Genomic DNA, 12,908 nt, shown 5'->3' on the forward strand with positions numbered 1-12,908 from the left:
AAAGAAGGCCGAAAGAGTTGAACAAATAAATGACGTGTGGGTCCACGAAAAGCTCAGCTAACAAAGAAATAAATAGGTCACATATATAACAACCGGAGACTTTTCATGCAGTGGTGGCAATCAGGGCGGATCAAACAAGATACAATTTAGGTCAGAAAAATGATAGATTAATAATTAGTCCAACCAACCTATTTATTAAACGAGTCAAAAATCTATATCCAAAGTTAACTATTTTATTAAATAGATAATCTAGCATAATCTACAATGGGTTAAATTAGTTAAACGGATTAAATGGTTTAGCATTGCTATCCTTAATGAGGAGGGAAGCTGCCCAATTATACTATATTGCACTATTGTTTGTGACGCAACCTTAAAATAAAAAACAAACACCAACTATTTATTACAGACATTCAGGTATTCTGATGATCGAGGTGGAAAACAGGAACTCCAGGAGCTCATTAACACGGCTGAAAAGCATAGCGTATCCTCATATATCCAAACTCGTTTACATGCACAGACCAAAAGCCACCATCCAGTAAGTATAGACAAAATAAAGAATAAGCAATGAAATTTATGGGCCTCAAGTCAGATCATCTTCTTCCTCCTCCTTTGCTTTCAGTGCATTCTTCGCTCTCAACAGAAGTGTGGTTTTCCAAGAATCCTGCAATTAATCAAAACACTGTCAAACAGCAATCCAAGACACATGCAATGAAGACAAGTGGTATAGGCATGACCATAATGTATCAATAACAGAAAAAAGGGTATTAGACAAATAAGCTCCATAAGTAAAATATCTAAATGAAAGTGTTAAACTGTTGATATGATTGAACATGCTACTGAAGGCATGATACAACATACATCAGAAAGTTTCCAACACTGATCAGAAAATGTACAAAGACAAAGAGAAACAGAAATGAAACAGAAACAAACGAAAAAAAAACTCTGATCAGGAAGTCAACTCAAGATATTAGCGCATTACAAAGGATGTTTATTAATATTACAAAGTAAAGTCTACAAGCTATGATAATCATAAAGTTTTTAGGCACTTGGAAAAGAAAATACGAAGTGGAGAAGGGAAATCTTAATTTATTGCCCACAGGGCTGAAAATGGATTGGCTATGAGATTATATTTTTATATATTTATATACGCACACACATACAACTGGATGACTATATCCATATTTGTTTTAAACACAAATAGATATAGATCATACCATGGTATGCCGTACCATACATGATGGTACCGAACGTACCGTACCGTACCGGTTTGGTACCAGTACCGATACTGGTGGTGTACCGACACTCGGTATGTCAAAAAAAACGCACACTATACCGTACCGACACTATACTAGTGTGGCACAGATATGGGGTCCGGTACTAAAACAGCGAACCTTGGATCATACACACAAATATAAACAATTATTCAGATGAATATAAATATTCCCAGAACATCCAAAACATCTATTCTTTTTCCAGGTTATACAAGTCAATTATGCCGATCCAAACCCATAATTTTGTGCTCTTTTTTGGGTCCTTTGTGTAATAGGTAAGACCTCACATTGGAAAGTATATACCCAATTAATCCACTTGCATCTTACTGAAACTGCAATTGGATTTCTTCATGAAATGTTGATTTGCAAGAACAATGTCAATATAACAATGATAATCCCAGGATCAACTATAGAGTAATATTGTCAAAAAAGACCACCACAAATCACCAAAGAGGCCGGAGTATGTTGCTCATTGGAGAGTGAATTATGGACAGTGCGTTGGTCAAGCAACATGGCATGTCAAGAATTGATAATGACCATTGGTCTAAATTAGAAAAAGCAATTTTCGATAGCGATGTCATCTCTCTCTCTCTCTCTCTGTGCGCACGTGTGCGCATGTGCAGTGGGAAGATGGTGATATTATCCAATGCCCTATTATTATCAAAACACATGCCATGTGCTTTTGCACTCACAGGCTAGTGAACTGTTAATGAATAAAGACATGAAATTTGGTCCAGAAATACCATGGATAATTTTGGAAAAATATTTATACAGACAAACAATAGCGGGCATGCTTCCTAAAATGTAGGAAGCAAAGCTGTACACTTCTCAAAGATATCCACATAAGCATTCAAGATGTTAGACAGTTATTTTTAAGATGCTGTGGAGCCTAGCCATAAAGGTGGTCATCATTAGTATCATCAACCCATTCTGAAGTAGATGCTTATGATCCTCATGGAAGTGCCTCATCAAGCCCTAATATTAAACTGCTTCTACAAGTGGTTAGAACTTGACCGGGCTCAGACCTGGGGTCCAAAGTCATCATGTATCCAAGATTGTCACACTCATAAAGAGAGCATATGTTACATAAGTGTCACATTCAAGGGTGTGATTATGAGTCAGATCCATCACTAAAGGGTATGAGAACTTGGCCCAAAAAAGATTATATAATTGGGTGCATGTTTGTGGACATGTCATAAATCCACCTGATTTCGTGTATGTGCGGATGCCATCCATCATCCGAAACATCTAGGTCTGCAGCATGGGTGGCCAAACCAAAACTAACCTGAACTTCGAGCAAGCTCGGCCATGTTATACTATAATCAGCTGGGCTGGGGTTAGCAAATGTATCCACAGTTCATCCCCCAAGTCTCCATCTATGAGGCTATGAATCCCATCTCATGTAAACAGTTCATGAATACCATTATAAATATCCATTTCTTTGAGAAAATACATTATTCGTTCTCTAAAAGATGAATAAATTAGAATATAAACTAACACTCAGAGTAATTTTATCGAATCAACTGCAAATAATCATGACTGATGGGATTACAACCTTCCATGTAGTGTTCGTCCTCTTAAGTAAATTACATATATCGTACATGCCAAGACCAATAAAAGCTATAAATTCCAACCCCTCATTCCTCATCCTCACAGTGCCCCACCCCTTTTGTTGCCACCCTTCTCCCCTTTAGTCTCCATCCACCACCATCTTCCATCAGTCATGGCCGGCATCATCAACCTAAAACAGTCCACCACTGGGCTTAGTGCCTGACCCCTTCTTTACTCATCTCTCTCTGAGTGTGTACAAAATCATTCTCCACGGATGAGTTTGACAAAGCCATCTCCAACGGATAGGCTTGTATCTCAAGCAGGAATCCCATGCCTATTATTTTATTCTATCACAGGAAGAGGTATTCTGGGTTGCATAACTGGACCAAGTATGTAGGTGAGAGCAGATAAAGATCTGCAATGAATTTTTTTTCACCCTTGTATATGAAAGAAGAGTTATGTCTACATACAAGCACATAAGTCTCTCCATTAAGAACAGAAACTGTTACTGCTCGCTGATCACGTATGAAAGCCTACAAGCCAAGTAACATCGATAAGTAGTCTATACATCTTGAGTCCACTGGAATGGTGAATGTTAACACTGAATCATGACAGTCAAGTTTTTTGGAGTTGTTTGACCTGTAAGTGCATGTGACAGAACGGCAGGAGACGGAGACTTGTTAGCAAAAGGCTTCTCATCTTAATTATCTAAACTAGAGTCTGGAATCCTTTGGCATTATTGCTTTTCAATAAAATTGTTGAGTATTACAATGGTGCCAAAGACCAAACCCTGACATTACAATTATAACTGTTCCCTCTTGCCTTCACCTCTACTTTCAAGACTAATAGTATTGGTAGTTTTGTCTTCATTGGCATTTTTCAGAGGAATGCCTACATAGGCATTGATTTACTAGTTTGTGAAGCTTGGTTTCTTTTGAGAAGGATGGTGCTATAGGTTTCATGATGGTCTTCAATCTTTTTCTCTTGAGATGCTAACTTCTTCACTAGGATTGAATAGATAGCAGCTAACTAGGACTGAATTTAGAAGATCACTGGTTCAAAACTCATGCAAGGATGTGCTATAGTGTAGCTTGGATAAACTGCAATACTGATCCTAAAAATTTGAGAGCTAAATCTAGTTATTGCCCTTATACGCCCATCCCATCAATATTTTTTCACAACATTTGATCACCTATATGTATCCCATTTCTGACTGAAAGAATGTCAACTAGGTGGTATAGTTTGATAGCACAGATACATAGCTCAATCTGACCTCTGAGGAGGTAAGAAAACTTGAACATCTTCATCAATCTTTGGATTTCCGGTCATTAGATTGGTTATGATCTGCACAATTGGATATATCCTTTCCACAGTTTGTTTCAGATACATTGGCACTTCTAATCTCATACATGATCATTTTTGTTATTTACTTCCCTAAAATCCAATCAAGGAAAATGACATATAATTCAAAACTGGAATACGCAACAGACCAATATAATATCAGAAAAATGAAATTTCAGGATATGCAATTAACATAAAGAAAATATACCAGCCGGGTCATGCTATCATATTCCTTGATGACATCAGTAAACTTCCCAACATCTTCCTCTTCCATTGAAGCTGCTAAATCCTGCAATATAAAATATGGATGCCATTTAATCCAGGATCTGCAATCATGATAACTTACCGACTGCAATACCACATCCTAAGACATTATATTATCCACAGAAGCCAGCTAATAGGCAAGTTGCCACAAATAAAGTATGTAAGAAAAAAATGTTAGCAGATGAATTTGAAACCATATAATGTCTACAGCATATTTAGCATCACTCTTGCTTAAAGAGAAAGTTCTTTCTGGAAGCAAACAGTTAAAAGCACTATAAGGAAAGGGCTTGCACAAAATGATAGCTTTGGATAATTTCAAGTTACAATGAAGAATTTGCTTGTGTATTTACTGCACGACCAGCAAACTCATGAGAACTGGTATATGAATGATGGCAACTGATTTCTTTCAGAATAAGGCTACAGTTATATGTCATGCTCCATCTGTGAAATTATGATTTTAGTGCAACAATAACATGTTCTAGATTGTCAAGGACAGCAAGCCCATCTTTCAGTCCCAGCGATACTGTAAAAATATCAGTGTTGCATGTTTTAACGGGGTGATCAAAAGAAAAAATATTTAAAATCCGTTCTTGCTGAATATTTTATTCAGAATATACTTAAAGCACCAAAATAATTGATAAAAGGCCAAGGACAATAATAAAAATTAATAATAAAAGAAGGCAAAATGTGTGTGTGTTAATCAAAATCCTTTGACATGAAAATTTTGACACCTTCCATCTTAACAAAAAAGTAGGCAAGAGGGGAGAAGGTTGAGGGAGGGAGAGGTCATGCACGCGCACACAGTGTGAGGAGGTGGGGACATGCGGGTGGGGGAGGGACAAGAGGCTTTGAGGCATGGGTACAGAGACAAGGATTTGAGATAAGGACTCGGATAAGAATAAAGGTGTCAAAAGTTATGGGGCAGAGGCGAGTAGTCCATAAGCAAGAAATCCTAGCTTCTCTAAACAGCTGCTTAATAACTTTTACTTTTAAAGGGACAAGACAGTTTCAAGCATGGGTACAAAGAAAAGGACTTGAGATAATGCTCTGGATAAGAATAAAGGTGTCAGAAGTTAAGGGGCAGAGGCAAGTAATCCATCATAGTCTAAAAGCAAGAAATCCTAGCTTCTCTAAACAGCTGCTTAATAACTTCTATTTTTTAAACAAGTACTTTCGAACTAAATTATCAAACACTGTTTTACACAAAAGGACTTGTTTTTCTTTGAAAGCTGTACAAGTATTTCTTTTTTTTTATAAAGGAAATGCCAAACACGCCCTCGATGAATTTCACCATGCAATTCTACAGTCAAAACCTCAAGTAGTTTAAAAATGCCATTAGCACTGACAGAGACATCACAACCACCAACAGGTTCAAGTCGTAACTTACAGCTAACAGCTTGTATTCACGTGTGCCTGAAAAAGTTGGGTCAAGTTCCTGTACAGCCACAAGCAAGTTCAGAATGTTCTCAAAGTCTCAAAAAAATGAATTTCATTACTGCATGAAGCACCACTTACCTGATATCGCTCTATTGAATTAGTGATGGCAACAACATCACCTCGACAGAGCTGGCAAATGCCAGCATTAAGAAGAATACCCTTAACACTATACTTCAGAAGATTGTTGTTCACTGACTTCTGTGCTATTGCTTCAAATATTTCAGTTGCCTTTGGGTATCTGAAAAAATTCCAATATGCGTTAATATTCTTACTACAAGTATTAATATAGTGGGTAATGAAATTTCAAGCAACACACAAACTAAATGAGATTCAGAGAATATAAAAGCTGTTGGTCTCAAATCTCAAATAATAGAACTAGATAAAACCACCTTGTCACGCCCCAAATCCATGACATAATATGGCCATGCTACCAAGGGAAATAACCCACGATAACACGAAGCCAACTATTTCATTTAGCTTCCATATCCATATCAAACAAAATATAATAAATAAAGATCCAAATTCATCATCTCATTCAAAGTCAACATCGGTTCAGAGCATTCTACATTTAAACATAAATACCCAACTCATAATTGTAATATTTAGAAAATTATTAAGCTACAAATCTATGACCAACTAAAGAATTAAAGTTCTGCTATAAATTGTCGATCTTGCTAGCGCGAACTCTAAGCCCGGACCATCCTTTATCCATACTGATCCTATTCGTCTGGAGAGAGAGATAAAAATAGAAATACATGAGCGACACAGCTCAGTAAGTAAATCTTACACTACCTTATTGGATCAAAAATAAATTTTTCCATGTCAATGCATCATTTAAGAGAATAACAGTTATTACAAAAATAAAGCACTTCATAGTATAATAAATTAAAATAAGTCAGAAAGCCAATCATGCATGCATAAATCTTCAATATTCAATAAACATGGTTATAAGATCAAATAAATCTATACACTATTCTTCTACCATTTAGCACATCATAGTTCAAAACATTGCTCACAGATATTCATACTACGGTCACTTTATACCCGTGACAAGGCCTGTGTTTGTAATCGACATATATTTATATTTCGTATGCCAACTTGATACCCGCTGGCAAGACCGATATTCGTATGGATGCTAGCTCCAGATACCGATCTTTTCAATTCTTAAGATCATACATAGCTATTTGAGAGCCTTTTAAATATTTAAATCTTTTTCTTAAAATATACACATATATGGATGAAAAATATCAAATGGCATGATTAGATTCATATTTCATAATAAGGCTATTTTTATTAAAACACTCATGGAACTATTTTTCATAATAAAACATGTTTTTTATAACACATGCCAATCCATAAATTTAAGAAAAGCATGCTAATTCCACAAGCAAATATTATGCAGAAAAAACACGATAATTTGTAAAATAACAAGTGTAAAATCTTACCTTTACCGCCTTAGACCGTCAAACTTCACTAGGCAAATCTGCTAAACCTATTTAAAAATATTAAAAGCGAAATTAATTTCTATTCAATATCTTGAATGGAATTAAAATATTAAGGAACAAGGACGATTAGCCAGATGATGACGTTCGACGATTCCGGATGGGTCAGGCCAGAGCGACCCAAATAATGAATCATGGGGCACAAACTTGATCAGGGTCAAGGTCGTTCAATAAGGTTCACCATCAGTGGGTTCTATGAACACTCTACAGAGCCGGGGTGGTCAGTCCGACAGGCTGCCCAGGCGCTTGAGTGGTTCAGGGGCTCATTGCGGAGGTCAACTCAAGTTCGTAGAACAGGTGGACGGGACACCACACTAGGATCCATAGGTCTATTAAGAGAAAAATAGGGAGAAGAGAGAGAAAAAGAGAGAGAAAGAAAGGGATGGGCTCTCTCTCCTCTTATCTTCTTTCTTTCTTGGTAAATAGGGAAAGGAGTGGATCACGGTGGCTGACCATGGTGTTCCGGCGAGGCAGCAGCGGATTTACCCTCTTTTGCAATTAGTTTTGCTACAGCACCTGCTGCTCTAGCTAATTGTCTACCCTTTTTAAGTATAATTTCTATGTTATGTAGAACGGCTGGCGACAGCCGAAGGTAACAACCATGCTCGGCCAAAAAGAAGAAAGAAAGGAAGAGCGGCAGCGCCCCTAGTTGCCTCGGGGGCAGCCTTCATGGCCTAAGGAGAAGGTGACGGGGGTGGGGGACTTACCGACGAGGGGTGGAGGCAGTGACTTCGGCCGGCAGTGGCAATTTTTGAAGGATCCCGGCGAGAAGAGAGTGTGGCTCTCAGAACAGGACACTTGAACTAGACAGAGAATGGGACATTTCGGGCAGTGGTTCTTGGTTGAGGTGGCACGCCGGCCACTGGCAAGGAAGGAGGAACAAGGTGGAAGGTGAGCGGCGATGGGTCGATCGAGCCAAAAAGGGGTTTAAACAGATGTTTGGGAGAGGGGATGAGCTCAGTTGAGTGGCATCGACCGGCTGTTCACCAGTTGCAACAATCCCTAACAACCACCAGCCATTAGCACTGGCCCCGAAAGTTTCGCGCCAACCACGCCTCCCCTAGCCGGGCCTCAACGGCAGCCATTCGGGCTATTAATGCAGGGAATCAAAATCTCCTATTTCGATTTTTTTTCTTCCCAGAAGCTTGGGCTGGGCCAAGTTTGGGTTGAGTCGGTCAAGTGGACCAGGCTCGAATCGGGCTATCACACAGCTCAAGCAAATATTTATCAACATACATCTTTCCTTGCAGAGTACCTAAACAGTAAAAATGTAAAATATTCTCTTACAAAAATAAGACAGATCATGGAGGGTCCAATAAATTTGATATATAGAGGATGAAACCATGGCAAAAGTACAAATGAAAGTGGGTCAAGCTTACATAACTATAAGGCAGATACAAAAAATAAGAAAGAAAAGAAAAGATAAAAGGATATCGGGTAAAATGCACAACTAGATGATCAAGGTTTGAAGTGCTGGCAGAAATATATCAGTTACGGCTGAAAGCCTGAAACGATCCGAAACTGACACAATTTCAATTAGTTCGGTCAGTTTCGGCCCAATTTCGGAAGTTTCAGCTGAAACCAACTGAAACTATTATGTTTTACTTTTTTTTTATTTAGCACGTGAAAATAGTTAATGTTTTCTAAATTTGACTAATATATTGGATTACATATTTATCAAGACTCTATTTATTAAATTTGTCATTTTTGTTGAAGCTTTCTTATTATGATATGGTAAGCTGCATCTTGAAATAATGAAATAAAATGTATTCTTATTTATTTGGTTTATTTAATATATTTATATATATTGCTTCGCTAAGTTATTAATATGGAATAGAATGAAATATTATTAGACCGGTGTCTTTTGGTTAGATGAGTTATTAAAATGATTTGAATGAAATATGCTTGAACAAATTTTTTATTGCTTAGATGAGTTCTTAAAAATGGAAATAAATTGAAATATATTCAGATGGGGCTTTCTTTCCTTGGATGAATTATTAAAATGAAATAGAATAATATAGAGAATAGTTTAGTAGAGTACAAGAACAAAAGTAAATATAGGGAATTCACAAAAAAAAAAAAAGAGAGAAAAGTGTAGGTAACATATAAAAGTTAGGGAAAATGTAGGGAAAGCAAAGTACATTTTATAGTGCGTGCAAAGTGTAATATAGCACATCAAGCTTCAATATAGTTTACTTTTAGCTCAACACTGTCTAAACCACAAAAACTGTGATCCAAAAAAACTCAAAACCAAGATCCGCCGTACCGGTACCGGTCGGTGTACCGGTGGCCGTCTGGTCCGGTATGGTACCGGTCCACTCCGGTACGTACCAACCGGTACGCGGTGGTTTCAAAAACCACAGCGCCCATACCGGCCGGTACGCGGTGGTTTCAAAAACCACAGCGCGCGGCGGGTTCGGATAAAAAACGAGAAAATACCGGTTTTTTTGTCGTTTCAGTACCGGTCTAGGACCGGACCGGTACGGCATTCCATGCTCAAAACACAATAAAATAATATGGAATAACGTACCTTCATTTTATTTTTTTATTTTTTATTTTTTTATTTTTGGGATTTTTTCTTTTTTTGACCGAAATTCTGAAACTTGGAGGGGAACTATTGAAACCACAGAAACTACCAAAATAACAATTCTACTTAAGAGACCAAAATCGAGGTTTAAAACTTTTAGATAGATGTAATATTGTTATATACAACTGTAAATTCAAAAGAAACAAAAAGAAACATGTCCAACTTAACAGCTATTTTCTATAGAAAATATCTATAAGAAAGTTTAAGTTCTCTTTAACATGTAGTGCACCATTGACATGATACAACAAAAAGAAAGAAAGAAGGAAAAGCGAAAAGGCAATAGAGTAAAATGTATAACAAAATATATGCATGTTGTTGTACCAAGGTCCATAGTACTGGAACTAACACTTATGCCGGTAGGCCGGCAGTATGGTACGGTATTGTGCTGTCCTGTCCCGATGCATATCAAGAAAGGAAAACCAAATGGGGAGAGGGAAAAGAAAAGGGAGGAAAAGAGAGAGAGAGAGGGAGCGCGAGAGAGATGTTGGGATAGGGAGAGAGAGGGCTGGGAAGCCCTACTCTCCTCTGATTGTCCGCACATCGGTTGAGCCCTGTTTCGTTCTCCCTCCCTCCTTTCTCTCTCTCTTTCCCTCTCTTTTCTTTTCCTTCTCTCCCTCCATTGCCAGTTCTCATTTTGCTCATCGGAACCATCCTGGTCCACCCCCGGTATAGCTCGGTACACCCCGAACTGGGTGGTTCGGGATGATTCCGCCATCCATGATGTATAAGTAGGTTAGGAACAAAGGATGCACAAAGTGATCCCAAAAATTATGCCATGTCGAATATTGCCATAACCAAATGAACATCTAGAATTAGCAAACAGTTGCAATAGAAATTGTTATGTCAACAAGATAAGAAGAGCTATCCATATTGTAAAAAGACAACATTAAAATTGATTGTAAACACAAGAACTGATTAATAAAATGTCAAAGAAAACAACAAATATAAAGATAAAATATTTTACACAAACCTTCATTTATATCCACCTTGTTCCAAAAGAAAAAGAATTCTAATATTATCACATAGATTTTTTAAACAACATAATAAGTTCAACAATAATAAAATCTTATTATTGTGAAAAGTTTGTGAAAGCTCTTATAAGGAACCATGAATGTTACAAAGCCTTGTTCTCTATATATTTTACTCCTAATATATGCTACTACATATAAACAAAATTTAATTGAGGCCCTATTCTATTATTGACTTTTCTAACTTAGTTGAGCCGATTTTGTCTCTTCACTCCCTTAAGATTCAGACGTGTTCAACAAAAGCCTTGTGTAACACCAACAGAGTTCTTTAAGAATAAAAACAAAATAAAACTGGGCTTATTGTTTTTTGTTGATTAATATGATTCACTATTCATATTCTATAGCAGGGTTTGGCACACAAAAAAAAAAGACACTGACAATCTTATTTACATGTAATATACAAATGAACATTCTAAAAGAGATAGTGCATTCATTATTTAACTTTAAGCTTTCGAAAATTTATGTTGCAAAAGCAAAACATGTGTATCTTACTGTTCTAGCTGAGCAGCAAATTGTGCAATTTTTTGCTTGCATTGGTTAGCAGAACTTGTTACTTCTTCACTTTCAAAAAGATCAGCAGCCCGCTCAAAGTAATCCATGGCCTTCTCCAAATCCTGCTCTTGTTCATACAACTCACCAAGTTCCTGTAAATGAAGACATGATATCCTCAGTCAGCACAATATTATCTTTTTATGATGTTCTGGAGAAAGAATATACAATTAAGTTAAATTAAGTTAAATCACCCAACAAGTAAATTACACAACATAAGGTGAAAAATAACACCAGGACAGTTCACCAAATGGAAGTATCAAGCAATAATGCATATTATTATAGACTTTGTCAGAACAAGTAATGGCTAAAGCAAGCATAAAAGAATTTCTACATTTCAGTCAGTCTAAATGTCACTATATTTCAAATAATTGAGAAAATTTACTACCTTGCAGTATCTTGCAGCCATGTTCAATCTGCCTATCTCCAAGAAAAGATTCACAGCCTGGTTTAAGGACTGCGCAGCATCTGCAGAAAATTACAATATAGAAATAAGACATTACAAAATTGGTTTCAGAATGCTACCTAATAACCTCACATGAAAATGGGAATGAATTAATAGAAGTTATAGAAAGAAGTTCAACAGATGCTGGATAGATGAAGAATTCCATGGGTTTGTGATAATTAAAAAGGCAGATACTCCAACCTACACATCCACACCTATATGCTTGACTTGTATAACCAACAAGCCTCGTCTAGTTAATGTCTATGTCACAGTCCACTATTTTCACCTATTAAGTGTTTATTCTATTTGTCAATACAAGACACGAATATGCAAAGCTAGGCACTCTCTCTATATATATGATGGACTCAGTCACTCACTTCTACTTCTTTAATATTTAGTTGTTTCAGAAATACAGTCTAGATTCTCAACTCTATCAATGCTTGTCTCGATGTGTTTCCAGACCTTTTGCAGCCTAACAGTCTTAAACAGTTGTTGCTAACTTATTGTTGTAACTAACTTACTGTTGTAACTAAAATACATACCTTAGACTTTAAAGGCAAAGCAATGATCACAGCATTTCTAAATTGCAGATCTTCTACATCCAACCAAACTCTAGCTGCAGAAAATTATATTGACTTCCCTAACTCCCTTTTGTACAACAAATTATGACAACAAATATGATCACCGTGTGGTATTGCTTGGCCATCCTCTGAATATTGACATTCCTCTTAAGCCATATTTTGGAGTTTCCCTTACAAGTCAATTCTATGAAGGATGGCATCCAACATAAATGCAAGCACTGTCACATCCTTTTGACACCCATCTGGGTTTTCTATGTCATTATTCATCATTCTAACTGTCACGCCCCGGATCCGGATCCGTGACACGGCCGTGCTATTGCCGACTACTGCCCACAATAGCACGCAGCCTCAT

The 12,908-nt window shown here is 37.1% G+C and overlaps 1 protein-coding gene across 2 annotated transcripts in view; it reads right to left on the minus strand.

The window, feature by feature from the left end:
- Nucleotides 1–376: 376 nt before the first annotated feature.
- Nucleotides 377–12,908, minus strand: part of LOC103721481 (alpha-soluble NSF attachment protein-like) — a 31,169-nt gene continuing 18,637 nt past the window's right edge. For both annotated transcript variants that reach the window (XM_088709576.2, XM_008811722.6), the window contains 6 exons: nt 11,919–11,998; nt 11,474–11,625; nt 5,943–6,102; nt 5,815–5,862; nt 4,372–4,452; nt 377–661 (listed from right to left, as the gene is read on the minus strand). In XM_088709576.2, the coding sequence (XP_088565702.2) occupies nt 581–661; nt 4,372–4,452; nt 5,815–5,862; nt 5,943–6,102; nt 11,474–11,625; nt 11,919–11,998 (602 nt within the window). In that variant the 3' untranslated portion in view covers nt 377–580. The remainder of the gene's footprint in view (nt 662–4,371; nt 4,453–5,814; nt 5,863–5,942; nt 6,103–11,473; nt 11,626–11,918; nt 11,999–12,908) is intronic.

The sequence above is a fragment of the Phoenix dactylifera genome, chromosome 13 (genome assembly GCF_051530095.1).
Source record: "Phoenix dactylifera cultivar Ajwa chromosome 13, Ajwa_hap1_PhDact_Kaust_v1.1, whole genome shotgun sequence".
Classification (NCBI taxonomy): Eukaryota; Viridiplantae; Streptophyta; class Magnoliopsida; order Arecales; family Arecaceae; genus Phoenix; species Phoenix dactylifera.